The following is a 20,117-nucleotide window of genomic DNA, read 5'->3' as shown; positions in this document are numbered from 1 at the left end:
AAATAGAAGTAGCTTATGTTTAGTGGCAGAGCCAGAGATAGAGTATAGGTTCCCTGATTACTTGACTCCTTTATTCACTATGCCATTTATAGTGTTTTTTGAATGTCAGTCTTGCAAATAGGTACTTGGATAAAAATTTTTTAAAATGAGGATCCTCAGTAATTGTACCATTTACACATTTATATTTTCCTGTTAGCCTCTACATTTTTTTCCATATAACAATTCAATCTTTGTTTTACATTTGTATGAATAAAAATTGTATATGATAGCTCCATCATTACATCATTATAGTATCAAATAGAATACTTTCACTACCCCCATGCTTTTTTTAACCTATTCACCCCTACCCCCGAGACTTATGTTTTTACAAGATCTGTGTTTCTCATTTCCAAAATGTTATATAGTTGAAATCACACTGTAAGCTTTTCAAACTACCTTTCATTTGTGATTCTTTCATGTCTTTTCATTGTGCAATAATTTATTTCTTTTATTACTGAATAATATTACAATTTATGAATAACTTATCTATTCACCTACTCAGTGGCTTCTACTTTTTGAATTATGCATAAAGCTGCCATAAATATTCATGTGCAGGGTTTCTATGGATAAGGTTCTCAATTCAATTGGGTAAAAATATCCAGCAGTGTGATTTTGAGTGTGACTGCTGGATTATATGTTTGGAAACTCCCATACTGTATTCTAAAATAGCTATAGCATTTTACCTTCCTCCCAGCAATTAATTGAGTTCTTGTTTCAGATCCTCACCATCATTTAATATTATTTGTTTTTTTTGATATTAGCTATTTTCTTAATGTATAAGGTTAGGTCATTGTTATTTTAATTTGTAGTTGGGTTATTTGGGTTTTTGTTGAATTTTCAGAATTCTTTGTACATTTTGATTATGAGTCTTTTATCAAATAGTGTTTTACAATACTTCTCTAGTCTGTGTCTTATCTTATTTCTCTTAACAATGTCTTTTATAGAGCAGCAATTTTTAATTTTAGTGAATTCCAAATTAACCTTTTTTTTCTTTCATTGATTGCATTTTTTGTATTATATTTAAATATTTACCCCCAAACCCAAGGTCACCTATATTTTCTCTTTTTTATTGTCTAAAAATTTTTTAGTTTTGTATTTACATTCAGGTCTGTGATCCATTCAGAATTAAGCATTAGGTTTCATTATTTTGTGTGTGGATGTGTGGTTATGGCATCATTTGTTTAAAAGACTATCTTTTGTTAGAGATCTTATTTACTATATTTGTGTGGGTCTATTCCTGTGTTCTCTCTGCTATTCCATTGACACAATTATCTTTTCTTTTGTCAATACTTTTGTCTTTTCCTCTTCATGGTTTTGCTTTCCAAAGTTTCAGTTACTTGCAGTAAACCATAGTGTGAAAATATTAAGTAAAAATTTTCATAACTAAACCATAAGTTTTTAGTAACTTTTTACAGTATATAATTATAATTGTTATTTTACTGTTGTTGTCAGTCTCTTACTATGCCCACTATATAAATTAAACTTTATCATAGGTATATATTTATAGGAAAAAACTTGGCACATACAAAGTTAAGTAATATCTGGTTTCAGGCATGTGTGGAACATCTTAAAATATATTTCCCTAGGAAAGAGAGACTACTGTACTATCTTGATTATTGAAGCTTTACAGTAAATCTTTAGTGTCAGTCTTTGTTCTTCTTTAGCATTCTGTTCATTATTCAGGATCTTTGACTCTACTTACAGATTTCAAAGTCAGTTTGTCAATATTCACAAAATAGCTTTCTGTGATTTTGATGGGAATATATTCTTTCATCAGTGTTTGGTGTTTCTATATGTAGATCTTCTACATATTATGTTAGACTTACACTTAAATATTGTTTTTTCTATTCTTTGGTGCTAATGAAAATGACATTGTATTTTTTAATTTCAAATTCTAGTTATTCATTGTTGATATATGGAAAACAGTTTACTTATACATCAACCTTGTATCCTGCAACCTTGCTATAATGGCTTATTAGTTCCAGGAGTTTTTCTTGACATTCATATCATCAACAACCACAAAACCCAAAAAACAAAAAAAACAAAAAATTTTTTTCTTCTTTTCCAAATTCCACTAATAATTTTGTAATAAAATCTGTAAAAGTTACAGAAGTAACCATGGTTCCTCCTATTAAGCTTAAAAGTCTTCTTTTCCCTCCCTAAGCACCCTTATTAAGTTTTAAACTTAAGTTGCATATTAATGATTTTACAGAAGAGGTCCTGTGAAGAAGAAATACAGAAGTTGAAAGAGGTATAATGCATCAGTATGTTCATGTTTATATTCTTTTTTTTTTTGTTTTGTAGGCATAGATTAATATTATTTCAGGGTTCAAAGTAGGAAAGGAAAAAGTAAGCTCTTGCCCTTTATTAAAAGAGTAATTATAAAAAATTGCAGACTTTCAAGTCTAATAAGAAAACACAAACTTGAATATTTTGGGCTTTAAGTTTTATTTCATTTTTATCTCACAGCAACCTGAGGGAACTGGCATGATAGATGAAGAGTTCACTGTTGCAAGACTGTACATTAGCAAAATGAAGTCAGAAGTAAAAACAATGGTGAAACGCTGCAAACAATTAGAAAGCACACAAACTGAGAGCAACAAAAAAATGGAAGAAAATGAAAAGGAGTTAGCAGCATGCCAGCTTCGTATCTCTCAGGTATGTGTGTTACAGAACAAAATTTCTTTATTTTTTAAACAAACAGATATAAATTGTGCTTCTGTAACTAATCAAATTGCCAGTAACTAAATCAAAACCTTAATTTAATCAAGTTGTTTACCTAATCTCACTATAGTATAATAACTTGAATGACTTAACTAGTTTATATTTGCCAATATGTATATACAATAAGTATATTTAAAGATATGACTGTTATGACCATTAAAGACTAGAAGAATTTCAGAATGGGCAGGATTGCAGGGCACCAGTTTTCCATTTTGGCTGCTGAGTAATGGGTCATTCACCAAGATAGGAATTATTCACAAAGGGAAGTGGATGACATTAAATGGAGGTAGTGAGAAAAATATTATATTGTAATCTTTCATTGCTTTAGTTTACAACTGGCATAGCTATACATGTAACCATTGAATTGAATAAATTCTTTAATGTTTTAAATCTGGTACCTGAACATTCTAGAGTGAAATACCTTCAGATCTATTATACATTTACATATATTAGTAAAACTTATTTCCTTGAAAATATTTATAACAAAATGTGTGCATGAGATAGTTTTTCCACTTCATATCAGTATATTTTTTTCTCGAAAGCATGAAGCCAAAATTAAGTCATTGACTGAATACCTTCAAAATGTGGAGCAAAAGAAAAGACAGCTGGAAGAATCTGTTGATTGTCTCAGTGAAGAATTAGTCCAGCTCCGAGCACAAGGTATTATCTTTCAATTATCTATGAGTTATATCTATATTAATCCTTTTTTACTTTAATGTAAATGTTGTATACTTATAAAGAAAATGGTAGGAATATAGATAACTTGGAATGATAAGCAAATCATAATACTTTAACATGACTTTAAAATATTTTTTAAAATTGTGTTAGAATATATAAATGGCCAATCTAGGAATGTCCCACAAAGTTATGTAGAGAAAGAGAGTATGTACGTGCGCATGTATGTGTTTAAATCTTAATATAGGGATCTGAGAGGCTATTTTATTTCCCTTCCATATTATCAGCACAACGGATATAACTAAGGGTACTAGTCAACATATCATTGATTGGAGGACTGCTAAGAAAAATATAACACAACCCATTTGTTTCCTTGGCTTGGTGAGAAACTAGAAGGTTTATTTCATTCTTTTCTTCCTTACCCAAACAGAAAAAGTCCATGAGATGGAAAAAGAGCACTTAAATAAGGTTCAGACTGCAAATGAAGTTAAGGCAAGTCTGATGTTACATTTGATTCTAATGGCTTTAGTCTATCATTATTAATAGTTTTTATTAGTCTCTTTTTAATATCTTTATTTTTTTTCTGAAAATGTTAGCAAGCTGTTGAACAACAAATCCAGAGTCACAGAGAAACTCATCAAAAACAAATCAGTAGTTTGAGAGATGAAGTTGAGGCAAAGGAAAAACTTATAACTGATCTTCAAGAGTAAGTATTATACTGTTTCTTTCTTAGAATAAATTAATTCATAAACAGTGGTTGTTTAAGCAGGATGAAATAATAAATTCCAACTGACAATCTTAGAAACCTATAGATTTTTTACTTGAGAAATAAGGAATTTTCATACTTATGAATAAAACATCTAAGTTCCTGGTCAAATTCTTGAAAATTTAGGTCATTTTATCAAAATATTCAGTAAAAAGAAAAAAGAAATCTATGTTAAACTAAACTCATTATAACAAATAGATAATTTCTGAGTCATTTGAGAAAAGTCTTTACCTGGGAATGGTGGGATTTAAAATGCTAATGTTTTAGTAGAAATTGTCATTTCTGTTTATATAGAGTACATTTTGCCTACTTCCATAATCAGATTCATACCCATAGACTGAATACATTAGAGGTTTGCAACCATTTAAGTAGGAACCGTAGGAGAGTAAAAAACAAAGTGGTGACAAATTTGGGACATGTGGGTGTTGTATTAATGCGTAATGGAAGCAGGAATAGGGATTTCTTGAATAAAATCATTAAATCAAAATATGAAAAATATCATATGGCTCTAACTAGGCATGTCCCCTTCCTTTCTGCCCTGATGGGATAACAGAGGAGGCCTGTAATTATATAATTTTAGCCTTCAAAAAATTGTGACAATGACATCCAGAAAATTGAAATTGAGCTTATATTTCTTTTCTTTTGTTAGCCAAAACCAGAAAATGATGTTAGAGCAAGAACGTCTAAGAGTAGAACATGAGAAGCTGAAAGCTACAGATCAGGAAAAGAGCAGAAAATTACATGAACTTACGTGAGTAATTGTTTTCATTAAAATTTTAAAATAAAACTGTATATGTTATGTATGTAGTTAATATCAGTCTTCTGAGTTGATTTATATCTAAAAGCTTGCAATATACACTTGTACTTCAGTGAAAGCAATGTTATATTTCAGTGTAGTCAAGATTTAGAGTCCTGTTATCAACCTACTTACGATTTCTTTGTTGTCATATTACTTCAGGAGCCATTATAAAAATAAACCTAAAACATGACAGTAGTATAGAAAATTTTGATACCTGCCACAAAAACTGACATTTTGTCAAATTTGATTTTATTAAAGGAAAATTATTATTTTAACCTTATCTTTTCAAACAGGTTTTCACTGTTGACTTTTTCTCATTTACTGAGTTAATGTTCAGTTTTCCAGAATCTGAGCAGATAAAAAACTTGTGGCTATAATTTTTCACATTTCTTGAATTTCTAAGACGATTTACAGTGAATTACTGTTGAGATTGTTACACCATCAACCAGTTCAGAGAAGATTTTATAAATATTCTGCTGAATTACAGCCATAATTTTGCTAAGAATAATTTCAATTTAAAATGTTAATTTTGGACAGTTTATAATCTCTATTATATATTAATTAACCAGTTTAACCAGTATCATTTTGGTCAAGTAGCAGTATACTACATATGTGGCATATTTCAAAGTGAAAATTATCGATTTAAAAGAATATATAAAATTCTGGGCATGGTGACACACACCTGTAATCCCAGCAACTCGGGAGGCCGAGATAGGAGGATTGCAAGTTTGAAGCCCACCTCAGCAATTCAGTGAGTCCCCAAGCAACATAGGGAGACCCTATGTCAAAATAAAAAATAAGAAGGGTTAGTGATGGAGCACAATGGTAAAGCCCCTGGGTCCAGTCCCCAGTAATTGCTCCTCCCAGGTAAAAGGTTATAAAGCATATAAAAATTTCTTTGGAAAATACAATATGGATTAACTTAAAGTATATTTCATTTATTTGGATTTAATGATCAGTTCTTTCACAAAATATTTTGATTCAGCTCTTGTGTTAAATAAAACTAGAATTTATAGAATCAAACTTGAAAAAATACATTCTTCTACTTGTAGTGTTATGCAAGATAGGCGAGAACAAGCAAGACAAGACCTGAAGGGTTTGGAAGAGACTGTGGTAAGAAAAATGTAAAAATGAGTAGAATTGGGGAGGGGTGTGTGTGTGTGTGTGTGTGTGTGTGTGTGTGTGTTTTCCCTGAATTTAAAGACTGAATTCCAAAAATATTGCTATTCTTAATTCAAGGCAAAAGAACTTCAGACTTTACATAATCTGCGCAAGCTCTTTGTTCAGGACCTGGCTACCAGAGTTAAAAAGGTAATAATAATGCTGAGGTGGTTATTTTTTATTCATCAGTGAAACGATTTTACATTGTCATATTTATGTAGATAGGCTTAGATTTTGGGGGGGATTTTAAATTTTTTCACAGTATTTATCAAACTTCTTTTCTCAGAGTGCCGAGATCGATTCTGATGACACTGGAGGCAGTGCTGCTCAAAAGCAAAAAATCTCCTTTCTTGAAAATAATCTTGAACAACTCACTAAAGTACACAAACAGGTAATAGTTTATTTTGTGGTAACAGATTTTAAGATTGAAGTACAAAGTATTTTAATCTTTCAGTGTCGTAAGAATCTGAGCTATTCCATCATTGTAGTAAGTGATTATAAAAAAGAAACCACTAAAGATTGCCATATTAACAACCCTAATATCAGCCAAGGCCAGTGAAAACATGTATTCTTATTTCCCCTGCAGGATTTTAGATCTGTCAGTTTTATTTATTTCTTTATAGTAATTTTTGGTAGGTGAGTATTTGTAGTTAAAATAGAATCATCATCCCCATTTTTGGTCTTTTTACATTTACTCTCCTGCTATCTAAAATAATGAGGCAGTCTTTTTTTTTTTTTTTAATAATTCTGTGTTTTTTCCTGATTTTTAAAATTATGGCTTGATAAATGATTTTAAATTACCTATTAAAAAGTAATTTATACCCCAATGATTCAAATGTATGAATTGCCAAGATCATTGTAATGTCATGTGTAGCTAATAAAAAAAAATTAAAAAAGTTGAACACACTCCATTTTTTTTTTAACTTTATTGCTATCTAGCGCCAGAGTAAGATAAACTTATCTTCAATACTTAATTAAGGGACACACTAAGTTTATACTTACTTGTGCTTTAATATCCTAAAAGGATATTAATTTCACCTTTTGAACACTGAAGAAAGCACTATGCACTATCACTATGTGTACTTTATTGTTTTTGCTTAGTAGGAGAAAGGAACAATCCATTCTTCCCCCAAATTAAATGAAAGTATATCTTTGGGAGAAATATGTGTAAGTAGGTATGAATATTTATAATGTTGCATGTTGATGCTTAAATTCAACTAACTAAATGGAAAAACCTTACAGAAAATGTAGTTTTACTTCTTTTCTAAAAAGAAATTTTGAAATTCTCTTATTCTTAAACCATCTTGTTAAAGCTAGAATCTGTATTTTGTTTGTATACCTTAGTTGGTACGGGATAATGCAGATCTTCGCTGTGAACTTCCTAAGTTAGAGAAGCGACTTAGAGCTACAGCCGAGAGAGTGAAAGCTTTGGAGTCAGCACTGAAAGAAGCCAAAGAAAATGCATCTCGTGATCGTAAACGTTATCAGCAAGAAGTAGATCGCATAAAGGAAGCAGTCAGGTCAAAGAATATGGCCAGAAGAGGGCATTCTGCACAGATTGGTTAGTAGAACATACTGAAAACCTTTAAGCTATGAATACTTTGAAGTATAAATGCTTTTGTGTAGTTGAACATGATCTGAAATTTGATGTCTTCTCATGGTAGTATTTGTGTTTTGTTTATAGCTCTCCAGGGTGACACCTTTAGGAAGGAAAAGAGAAATTGAGAAATAACTACATAACTAGGACAAGTAGATAAATAAGTAGATGCAAGCAAGAATGGTTAGGGATACGAGAAACTATAGATAATATTAATAAAGCAAAAAGAAAATTACAAGAAAATAAGCCATCAGTGTTTATTTCATGTTTCAGAGTAATTACTGCTGCAGGAATAAGAGTTTTAAGGAGCTAAGGATTGTATAGGTTCTGGAGAAAAGGATGTGTTCAGAAAGAGAGAAATCAAAAAGGCAAAATATATTGGGAATTCTTTAGAAGGAAAAGGAGACCTAAACAGTCACTGCAGTCGTGTGTTAAGCTTTTTTCTAAGTCAGTTTTTGTGTTTCTTAATAGCTAAACCTATTCGTCCTGGGCAACATCCAGCAGCTTCTCCAACTCATCCAAGTGCAATTCGTGGAGGAGGAGCATTTGTTCAGAATAGTCAGCCAGTGGCTGTACGAGGAGGAGGAGGCAAACAAGTATAAACATTTACACATCTTCACAGGTTTGTAGTTTATATCTGACTTTTGAATCATAGCTGTACATGGAAGTGTTGAGCCGTTGGTTGTTAAACAGACTTTTGGACTTTTTTTTTTTAATTTATATTACTGTCATTTTTTCCTTTCATGATTATAGAAGGAACTTAGTATGGTTTCTTCCAATCTTTTTTCTTTTAAATTCAGATCATACTATACAAATTTGAGTTCTTACTGCTTTTAAACCTAACATTGGATCATTTGTAATAGTTCTTGGTATTCTCTCTAATGAGTAAGCCATGGTTTATAATTATTCCTTTTTCTTGAAAATTTAATGAAATATAATAATTTTTTTCATATTTGTTATTTTCCAAAACTGATATTTCTATATATGATATTTGAAGTATGAAGCATCCCTCATCTTTTAGATTACTTTCAGAAGATTGCCAGAAGTGCAATTACAAAGTGTGAATATATTTAAGGCTTCCTAGAAAGATTGCATAAAATCAATGAGTCAGATATACTATTTGGTTGCAGTTTTGGTAGCATTGAGTATTAATAGTTTTTAAGCTTCTAATTAAAATAGCTGAAATAGCATCTTAATGATCTATTGGTCCATTTATATTTCATTTTTTATGAGTTTTTCATTTTTTCATTTACCTATTGTAGGTGATTTATCTAACAGATTTCCAAGTTTTATTATTTTTTAAAATATCTTTATTTTGTTTATTTATTTATTTTTATGTGGTGCTGAGGATGGAACCCAGGGCCTCACATATTCGAGGCAAGTACTCTGTCACTGAGCCACAACCCAAGCCCTACTTATTTTTTTTTTTAATTATATAAGTACTATCTGTTCCCTGGAGAAAGATAAAAATTATCAAAATAGAAGAAAAGTATCAAAAGAACTACCCAATAAATTAGATATATCTTTGAAGAGCTTTCTTTATACATTATGATCTTTTTTTTTCCTTTAAGTTATAGATGGACACAATACCTTTATTTATTTTTTTGAGGATTGAACCCAGTGCCTCACGCCTGCAATACTAGATAATTTTATGGTTAACTGTTACTGTCCTGACAAATAATCAGGCCAGTTTCTCTTAATCTAACTTGTTTTTGGCATTTTGCATAATACTGTCCCTAAATCTGAGTAAAGAATAAAGCATTCTACTAAAGGATTCACATTTCCAACAATTTAATATAAAATTGGACCATACAATATAAGGTTAAAAGCCAAAGATGTAAGAAAAGAGTGTGGACTTACGATTTCATGTAAGTTTGAATCTGACAATACTTTTATAAACTTGAGCCAAATAATTTTTTAGGTTACTTTCCTTCTCATTTTGACTTTATAAAAAATTCTTCAGCATAAAAATAAATTATGGATTTATGATTTAATTATTTAATGAATCTAAAATACTATTTTTTCAACATAGCCACAATGATACCTAATAAAATCATTTTTAATATTGTCTAATACCAATCCATGTTAGGATTTATTTTATTTTATTTATTTTTGTAGGGCTGAAGATTGAACTCAGAACCTTTTACATGCTAGGCAAGTGCTCTACCCCTAGCTCCTCTCTCTTTTTTTTTTGTTTTAATATCCTATACAGCTGATTTTTCTAGAACAGTGTATAATCCAAAACTGGATTTGAATTTATCCAAATGTGTACTTAGTTTTATCCCTTACATCTCTACTAATTTAGAATAACCCCCCTTCTTAATGACTCTGACATACTAAAGAGAACTAGGCCACTTATTCTGAGTATACACTTCCTTCAGGATATGTCTGATTGTTTTATATGCCTTGTTCCTCTATCCCCCTCTATTTTCTGTGTATTGAAATGTATATCAAAAGTATTGGTTAGATTCAGTGTACACATTTCTGACTGGACTAAGTCATAGTTAAATAAATACTACTGACCTTAACACATGTGCAACAGTTTAGCCCATGATAGAGATAGGTAACCCAGTTAAACCCAGTTTTGAAGATTTGAAAATTATAATAACAGTATCATTGTTTATAGGTTTGTTTTATTGCTGTTCCAAAGGATGGTGGTTCTTAGTTTCTTATACCAGTCAATCTTCAACCATGATGGAAGAATGTAAGATGTATTTAGGTGATAAATTGTTGAAAGTTAAAAATTCTGTAGAGAAGATTTTAAGTTATTTTTAAAATGTTAAACATTTCAGCTGGGTGCATTGGCACACCCTGTAATCCCAGCAGCTCAGGAGGCTGAGGCTGAAGGATTACAAGTTCAAAGCCAGCCTCAGCAAAAGTGAGGTGCTAAGCAACTCAGTGAGACCCTGTCTCTAAATAAAATACAAAATAGGGCTGGGGATATGGCTCAGTGTTGGAGTGTCCCTGAGGTCATTTCCCAGTATCCCCCTCAAAAAAAACCCACATTTCATTACTCAGAAGGCTGAGGCAAAAGGATCACAAGTTCAAAGCCAGCCTCATTAACTTGGTGAGGCCCTAAGCAACTTAGGAAGACCCTGTCTCAAATTTAAAAAAATCTTAAAGGGCAGGGGTTGTGGCTTAGTGATTGGGGGCCCCTGGGTTCAATTCCTGGTACCCAAAAATAATTTTTTTTAAACATTGTATTTATTTTGGGGTAAGATGACAATGTTAATAATACTAATACCCTTAATTCTCAGTTTTACATGATACTTCTTATGTCTTGGACCACACTTTGAACAGTTTTTTAGCTAAATGCATAAGTAGCGATTTAGTATGAAGATGACTCCAGAGAACAACTACTATAATTGTTTATTTTACCCATCTCTTTTCCTATCATTTTATGTTTTTTGTTTATGCCTATCCCTCCACTCCTCTCTCCCCACATTTTTTTTTTTTAATAGCTACCAATATGTGACAACTAGTTGCTGGTTAGTGGTCCTTGATTTAAGAATGTCACTAACAGGCCAAGTGTGGTGGTTCATGCATGTAATCTCTGCAACTCAGGAGGATCACAAGTTTGAGACTAGCTTCAGCAACTTATTAGCAAGAGTCAGCCTCAAAATAAAAAATGAAAAGGGCTGGGTGTATAGCTCAGTGATAGATCGCCTCTAGTACTGAAAAAAAAAAAAAAAAAAAAAAACCAGAGTGCACTAATGACTGTATATTGCTTTAAAAATTAGCCAACCTTTTAATTTGAGGAGGAAAAAACATAAAGGATTGAACTTTTTATTTTATTTTTTAAATATTTTTCAGTTATAGTTGGACATAATACCTTTATTTTGTTTATTTATTTTTATGTGCTGCTGAGGATGGAACCCAGGGCCTCACACATGCTAAGTGAGCGCTCTACTGCTGAGCCACAATCTCAGCCCCAAAGGATTGAACTTTTAAAAAGTGGTCAAAGCTGTTGGCTAAAATGTTCATAATCTGTTGGCATATTTAATTTCCTTCATGATTGTCTCAAACATGAGTTTTGTAAAACTAAAAAATTTTCCCCGTTTTCTCATTGTCAGGTGTTGAAAGTAATTGAAGTATGAAGAGGACATAGTATCAGTCATTCAGTGACTGTCACTTCTACCCCCTTGGGATTGTAGAACTATAACTTTTTAAAATGTACAAATTATACCTGGCCTGTACAGCTGTTCCTACCCGCTCTTCTTGGAAACTCTGCTGCTTCCCAACACAACTAGAGTGCAATTTTGATGTCTTAGGAAGAAAAAATGACAGTTTACAACTGTGGCCCTATTTATTACACAGTTTGTCTTTTGTGTCTTAAATTAGTCTTCACTGTGCCAAGCTAACTATACCTAGTAGGACTATGCTTTTTGTATTTGCTTTTTTAATGGATGTTTAGTTTTGAGTTTCTGTTTAAGTTACCTGGTTGCTACTGCTTCCTCTTTTTCTTTTCCTATTACATGTCTTCCTTTTTCTTTCTTTCTTTCTTTTTTTTTTTTTAAGGGAAAATTGAATCTTTAGATTAAATGTCTTACATTTTACCACTTCCAACACTACATGTCCACAAAATATATCAGGTCAGTACTGTATTTTAAAATCCCTTGAAGTGAAATCAGGGTTAAAATGATTTGTATTATCTCTGGTGTTTGCTTCTGAAAATTGCTGTTTAAGCACTGAAACCTTACAACTGCCCTAAGTAGGCATTTGAGATTGAGTGAGCACGGCTACTTGATTGTTATCTTCTGAAATGCTTGTTGCCCACTTATTGAATAGAAATATTTTACATATCAAAAGTAAATCTCAGTTTAAGAGGGAGTTATCTCCCATCCTCATTTATGCTTAACATAGCTTAACGGAATGAAAATACCTTGCTTCATTCTGATGAGCCTGCTAGCTGATATAAGAATTGGGCAGGTATCAATTTGTCATCTTTCATATAGTAAAATGAATTAAGATACTATAAAATTAAACAATTTTATATTGTTAGCTATTGTATGGGCTGATCTAAATTTTTAGCCTATGAAAATTTAGGGGAAAATGAATAAACAGGACAGATACACAGTGAAGTTAAAGATGTGTAGGTAAATTTTAGTCACAGTCTCTAAAGGTGTTTTTAACCTGCTACACTAAGTCATACACTATAATTTATTTCTCGTTTAGTCTAGAAATAGTGAATTGTTTGCAAATCACTAATAATCCTCAAACAAATTACATTGTTGACCATAGCCCATAATTTTGTGCATATATATATATATATCCACATATATATGTATATATGTGTATGTGTATATACACACACACACACATAGTTTATATAAAACTATGTACCAGTTTTTGCCACTTCTTCCTCAGATCATTATACTAAGTCAACAGTTATTTTAGGAAAGAGATTTCAATGTTTGCTTCACCATTGGGGTGGGGAGTGACTACAACTACATTAGCAGAAGTTTGCAGTGAATGTAGAGAAACTGGAGAATTCTGTTATTAGGATATGGCTGGCAGAATTAACTTTTTGAAAAAGTTTTATACACAGATATTTGTATTATTAAATTTGGAGCTATAGTCAGAAGACTCAGATCATAATTGGCTTATTTTTCTATTTCCTTAACTATTGTAATTTCCACTTTTATAATAATTTTGATTTGAAAGAAAAATTTATTTATTTATTTTTTTAACAATCAAAAATCCTTGCTGTTGTAGTCTGCAGCCTTTAAAATGATTGTTGCTTTTAGAATTGATTAAAAGAAACACTCCATAAATTGAGATGAAATCTTGGGTGCAGTGAAATATAAGTACTACAGATAAGAAAGTACTACAAGCCTCTTTGTGGTGATAGTTTTTTAAATGGAGAGACATTTGGCTGCTTTCACATAGACATTTATATTTTGTTCTCAAGTGAAAACTTGCTTCTTTAGCAATATTCATAAAAAATTTTTTTTCTCTTGTCTGAATACAGTAGTTTCTTGTAAGATGTATCATGGGTATGGTGCTGTGTAACAAACAATGAATTGTAACTAGCATGTGGTTCAGAATACACAGTGTTAGGTTTTTTTAAATATCTTAATGGTTCTTTTCTATTTATAATTTCAAAATTTCATAAAGTGTACCAGGAGTTTCATAAAAATTGTTTTCAGTGAACTGTTCTTTTTGTTATGGTAGGTCATTAAATATAGCATTTACTCTCATAAATTGAAATGTCTGACCATCTAGAATATTGACACTTATTTCAATTTACAGTCCTTTTTTTTTTTTTTTTTGACTGGATATATTAATGTTACTCTGAATGGTATTGAGTAATGGTTCAGAAGATAAACTCAATGAAATAAAAGTAATATTTATTCATGGTGATCAATTAAATTATTTGCTTAACTTAAGGAAACTGACTACTGTGCATAACTCTTAATTTGTATGTGACTCTGAATTTGACATGAGGTGACAGAATAGAGTCTGAGTCTACCTGTGGAATATGTTGGTTTATTTTCAGTGCTTGAAAAACATGCAAAGATAATTGGTTTGGGAAGACACCATATAATTTTAAGTTAACCTGCATGCTGTAAATGTGTTTTATGTTTCAATAAAGAGGAAAATTTTTTTTGAAATATAATGACTTTTTATTGAAAACTATTTCGAGTATCAGGTTGATTTTACCTGAACTAATAGATGGCCCTCTGACCTGTCAGAATAGTGACTGGTTCATATAAATTTTGAGTACTAATGTATTGCAGCTTTTTAAACAGCAGGTAGGCTGAAAAATTAAGAGCTAGAAATGAATTTTCAGCCTCACTTATGTTTTTTTACTTTGGTGTAGTTTTTCCTCGTTTAGTCTAGAAGTAGTGAATTGTTTTGTTTAGCTGAGTCTGTTTTATCAACAAATATAAGAATAAATACAAACGAATTCTACTCCAACTACTTCCTGGCAGCTTCATATCTTCCTATTTAATATGTTCAGATAGCCAAGGATCACCACACATTTGAGGAACATCTGGGGTAAAAGGTAGCCTCAAAACAAGCAAACAGAACAACCCAGTATGTTGGAAAGGGGGACTATGAAAGGAGAGGAGAACATTTTTTAAAGAATTGCCATTAATTTCTCAGGTAAAAAATTAGTAGTTTTTCTCCATTACAAAATAAGAAATATCCAGAAAACTAAAAACATCTTGAAATATAAACTTAAAACTCAATAGAAGGATTAGAAAATGAAGTTGAGGAATTTTTTTTGACAATGTACTACAAACAAAACAGAGAAGATGGAAAATAGGAAAGAAAAGACCAGAACAAAAGGCCTCGTGTATGAATAATAGACATCCTATAAAGAGAGAACTGAGGGAGGAGAGCAAAGAAATGATTAGTGAAATAATTCAAGGAAATTTACTGAAGGCCATCAGTTTTCAACCCCACACTAAGGTTTATCATTGTGAATTTTAGTACAAAAACCCTACAATAAAAAAACTACTTTTCATACAAAGGATGGAAAATCTTAATAATATGATGCCAGAAACTAGAAGAAAATAGATCAATACCTTCAAAATTCTGATGGAAAAGTCTCTCTGTCCTCAATTGGTAAAAGGGTGGGTAAAATTTCTAAGACATCCAAGGTCAGGGTTTAGAAATTTTACTTTTTATGCCCTTTATTGGGAAAGTTATTGCTCAACCAAAATGAGTGATTAAGAGGAAGATGTGAACAAAAGAAAGACCCAGCAATACAAGGGAATGACCAAGATGACTGCATAGAAAACCACCAGTCCACATGGAAGAAGGCTACCAGAGATATATTTTTCACCAAAAATTGACAAACTGATTAACATATTTAGAGAAGAATTATATATTTGGTGAGGAGTTTACGGTTGAGTAAATAACTGGTACATAGAACATTAAGAAAAAAATAGAAAGGAAAAGTCATCATATTACACTGCTCAGCAGTAATTTTTATTTCATTGGATTGTGAAATAAATTCACAATACAACCTAATTGGGAGAAAAGGAGATTGTGACGTGGATAGGGTTGTTGATATTACTATCAAGTTCCATTCTAGTCTATAGTAGTGACTTGAAAATTGATAATGCTTATACATTGATAATTAGAGATTTGGAGGTAAAAAGAAGTGGTTGATCTGGAAGTGGAAAAGAGGCAAAGCTGGGCAGGGACCTACACACACACACACACACACACAGTGTGTGTGTGTGTGTGTGTATTTTTAAAGTGGAATAAGATTATCATACATCATTATGGAAAATTGAAGTCCATTCAGGCAAAATATTCAAGAGCTATACCACTGAAGAATAGAGAGCCTGCTCTCTATTACTTGAAGTCCTGTCTGGCCCTTTGCCCCGGCTGTCATAAAAGTGGCACATTCACATCCTTTTTCCTGGACTGAGAACATTTGTCAAAAGTCTGGCGCCAAATATCACCACCCATCATGCCACTTTTTTCTCCACCACTGCTTCAAATCAGTGAAGATACAGAAACTGAGAGATAACTAGAATCAACAGGATTTTATGCACATCATTAGAGAAGGAGGATAGCAATGGGAGGGAGGGAGGAGAGAACTAGTAGTGGACATCAGAGCTAGGTCCAAATGCAAGGAAAAGCCTAGAGCTCAGATCAGCCAAGCTAGACATTAAAGGGGCTTTATTGAGTATCCATAAAGCTCCAGTGTGGGGTGCCTCAGATCCAGCACAGTCTAGATTGGTCTCCAGACTTGGGTCCAGGGCTTGGAATGGGGAGCCAAACCCAGCATTCCCTCCACTCTTGTGAGCTGCAGGACCCACAGGACTGGAGTTATGCTGGCAAATAGTGAAGTGCCATCTGTGCTTGGCAAGTCCTTAGCCAGATCATGTGACTGTACCTATACCTGGGTTCCGGGGGAAGGCTGGCCAGCTGTTAAATGTTCCAAATGGGGTTGGAGATGATATCATATGCCCAATTCTGTCTGCCTTGTGCTGCCCAACTCACCAATTGAGCTATGTCAGGCTAAGCCCATAACCTGTTCTGGGGTTCCTGGAATGCCCAAAAAGAAAAAGTTGTGCTGTCACTGCCCAAGAGGAACCCTAGCTATTGACTAAAGGGTGCCTCCTGCACCCCACCTTGGAGATAAGCCAAGGCAGTGCTACCACTGGGTGAAAGTTTCCCAGAACCAGAAATCACCCTAGAATGTGGGAGACCAGAGCCTTAGAAGGAGAGGTGGTGTCCATAGCAGTGTCAGTGGCAGGGTTGAAGGATGATGGTGCAAAGGCTCTGCCTGGTAGTAAGGAAGTGAGTGCATGATCCATAACTGGCAACAGGAGAAGCATTGCAGTGTTGCAGAGAGGGGGTCACCTTTGTTACCCAAGAAAGCTCCCAGAGGTTGGCTGAGGAGTGGTTGCTGGTACAAATAGTGAACTGGAATGGTTGGTGAAGGAGACCCTAGGTGTAGGTGGGCCTGTGGGGAATAGACCACAGCCAGTTGCCTGTGTTGCCTAGGCCAATGCACCTGGGTGAATGGGGAAGCAGCTCCCTGGAAAGTCAGGGACAATTCTGAAGACGACCACCTTAGAAAGCAGAATAGTACCTATGGCTGTGACCTCAGGATCTCCAGCTGGCTCCTGGGACTGAAGCACAGATGTATTGGCTCTGGTTGTGGAAGTGACACTTCCAGAGTTAGGGACTGGCCAGTGCTCATCGGGTTGCTGGTGGAAGGGACTAGAGGAGGAGTAGGAGAGAAAGAAGAGGAGGATGAAAGGGAAGAGGAGAATCTATGCACATGGGGATTGGGATTTCCATTCTGCAGGGAGAAGCCTTGCCAGAAAAAAGGCTGAGATACAAGATATAGGGTTGTAGTAAACCGGAAGTGCTGTAGCTCTTGCCAAGTGAGTGTTGACTGTCACTGGCCAGGACCCCCATCTTAGGACTGGACCTAAAAAGAGGAAGAGGGCTACTAGGAAGAACAAAGGAAGACAACTAGGGATTCCCCTCTCATCCCTATTGGGTGTGGAGGTGGGGAGGCAGAGGGACAGAATCAGGGGCCCAGCAGCTTGGTTTGCCAGTTGGGAGGTGGCAGGAATAGCTAGCTGGCATCTGACAAATGTCAGTGGGTGGGGTCAGTGGGTCTGCAGTCCCTGTGGGAGCCAGGTGGGGAGAAAGAAAGGTCAGGCTGAGTACTGGTGCAGTCTGCCACAGCCTCCACTGTAACCTCTGAGGTCTCTGTGTTATCCTCCAAACTGCTATTCTTCTTCAAACCCAGAACCTACTCCTGCAGGGTGCCAAAGTCTTCCTCCAGAGAAAACAAGAAGAGGCTTCGAAAGTGGGAGCAGCTCATCTAAATTTCTCGGTATTGGCAGCGGCAGGGCCATTGGCATGGGCCTCTTTCTCTCAAGGGGCCTCCAGCTAGCAGCTATGGGCAGAGGACAGCTTCCAAATGGGCCACAAAAAGGCTTTTCTCCCTGCACCCCATTGCCTGATGCATGGGAACCTCGATAGCTCCCCAAATGGTGTTCATCCAGCCTTCCTTGGCCCCATTCTCTGGCAGCACAGAGCCTGGGGCTGACTGCATCAGACTGCCCCAGATTCAGCACACCCCAGCAGGGCTGTGCCTGTTGGGGACAGCATGGCAACCAGAGCACAAGTTCCCACCTGGGTCCTTTCAAAGTGTTTCCCTCCTGAGGCCCAGGAATGGGCTGCACCACAGTGAGGTCTCCCTGGATCTCCAGGGGCTTGGCTGTGCTGCTTTTCTGTTTTGAGAAGCATGCTTTCCTCATTGTCCTGCTCTGGTCTGTCTCTTCCTAGCCCTGATCCTCCTCCTCCTCCTCCTCACAGTCATCCCTACTTCGGGTTGCTCTGGGGTCCTCACTTCTGTTTCCTTGGGAGGAGGAAAAGGGAGGCCAGCTGGTGTCATGGGCTCCACAGCCCCGTGGACCTGCTCAAACGGTGAAGGTAGGAGAATGTGTTTGCACCGTGGAGGAAGGATCCTTAAAGTTCTGGGAGATGGGAACACCCATGAGTTGCTGGTTGACAGCACGGGCTTTTTCTGGGAATCTCCCTAGGACACCAGCTGGACGATCCCCAGAGAGGTGTGTGCAGCCTGCAGGAGAGGGACTCTGTGGCAGCCAGCAGACCAAGAGGATGGAGATCCCGGCTGAAGAGCGTGCAGGCAGGGCGCTTGGTAGATGATGGAGCCCCAGGGCCATGCAGACCTGCGGGCCAGGCCAAAGTGCAAACCTCAGTTGGACAGGGGCAGGCAGTAGAATGACAGAGCAGATGCTTCCTTCAGGAGCGACCAAGGGAGCTTGTCTAGGACACACCTAGTGGAGGCCCAACGCACACTGTTCAGCCCAGGTATAGTGACGTCTGGCTGGAACATGTGACCGTAGATAGGGCGGTGCAGCCATCTTGAGGAGGAAAGGTTCACTACCGGGCTTCATTTTTGAGCTCTTAGGGACGTGCCCCTACTCTTGCATGTGAGTAGCAATGTGTGGGCCTCTATGTGAGGATTGTTGGGACTGAGGTGCTATCCAGCAGAGCTTCTGCGTTCTGGATGGCAGGTTCTGAAGGCTCTGCGGTGCTCGGCCCAGGGCGCTAGCTTGGGTACCTAGTGCCTTTGTGTCACCAACACTCTCCTCTGGAGCGCGGAGGCTGGTGGAGTGAGTGGGGCCATATGGGGAGTTGGAGGTGGGGAGAACTTAGGGGGCGTGGACTTTACACAGCAGCAACAGTGATGTTGAAAACCTAGTGCCAGGTGACTCAAGATCCTGCCAGGCCCCTCCAGCCACCTCTCCAGTGCCTCAATGACGCCTTGCCACCGGTGTTCCTTTTCCAAGGAGAAGGAGCACTGTCCTGAGGCTGACTGGATGCTGCCACCCTCCCCACCCCTTCCATCTCGACAGGTTCCATTCACTTGTTGGAGGGCATGTCCTAAGAACACAGTGAAGCCCAACACCCTTCCTCAGGTCCGTCACCTGATAGTGGCCCAGCCAGGCCTTGCACCCAGGTTGTGTGATTCCAGAGCTCATGCTCTGCCCTCTGGTGCCTCTGCCTGGTATAGATGATCCTGTAATAACCTTCTTTTCATGGTCCTGAGAAACGTGTCTTGTCAGTAAGGGTTGAATTCACCAACCAAGAGGAAGTCAGTTCAGGAGCAGACAGAGGCCCATGCGGGGCTCTAGTCTCCTTAAGAAGATGTAAGTCACCAATTGTCAGCAGAGATTCATCCATCCATCCCTCTTCTGAATGTACCCTGGCATCCAGATTTCTTTTCCATTGATTTCCCAGGATCCAAATATGTAAAAGTTGTATTCTGGACCCACTGAGGTTCATGCAGAATGAAATCCAGTGCTGTGTTCTTCCATAGAGATAAGCTAGTTGATGTG

General features: G+C 35.8%; 1 protein-coding gene across 1 annotated transcript in view; it reads left to right on the top strand.

Annotated features, from left to right (window-relative positions):
• The window catches only part of Kif5b (kinesin family member 5B), a 43,826-nt gene extending 29,295 nt beyond the window's left edge, over positions 1-14,531 (top strand). The window contains exons 16-26 of the mRNA XM_026405164.2: positions 2,509-2,697; positions 3,306-3,423; positions 3,869-3,930; positions 4,035-4,144; positions 4,854-4,955; positions 6,056-6,116; positions 6,243-6,314; positions 6,451-6,555; positions 7,509-7,725; positions 8,233-8,383; positions 11,835-14,531. Coding sequence (XP_026260949.1) covers positions 2,509-2,697; positions 3,306-3,423; positions 3,869-3,930; positions 4,035-4,144; positions 4,854-4,955; positions 6,056-6,116; positions 6,243-6,314; positions 6,451-6,555; positions 7,509-7,725; positions 8,233-8,363 — 1,167 coding nt within the window. The 3' untranslated portion in view covers positions 8,364-8,383; positions 11,835-14,531. The remainder of the gene's footprint in view (positions 1-2,508; positions 2,698-3,305; positions 3,424-3,868; positions 3,931-4,034; positions 4,145-4,853; positions 4,956-6,055; positions 6,117-6,242; positions 6,315-6,450; positions 6,556-7,508; positions 7,726-8,232; positions 8,384-11,834) is intronic.
• The last annotated feature ends 5,586 nt before the right edge of the window (positions 14,532-20,117 follow it).

The sequence above is a fragment of the Urocitellus parryii genome, chromosome 9 (assembly GCF_045843805.1).
Source record: "Urocitellus parryii isolate mUroPar1 chromosome 9, mUroPar1.hap1, whole genome shotgun sequence".
Classification (NCBI taxonomy): domain Eukaryota; kingdom Metazoa; phylum Chordata; class Mammalia; order Rodentia; family Sciuridae; genus Urocitellus; species Urocitellus parryii.
The sequence above is the reverse complement of the archived record's forward strand: the minus strand, read 5'-3'. Positions and strand labels throughout refer to the sequence as shown.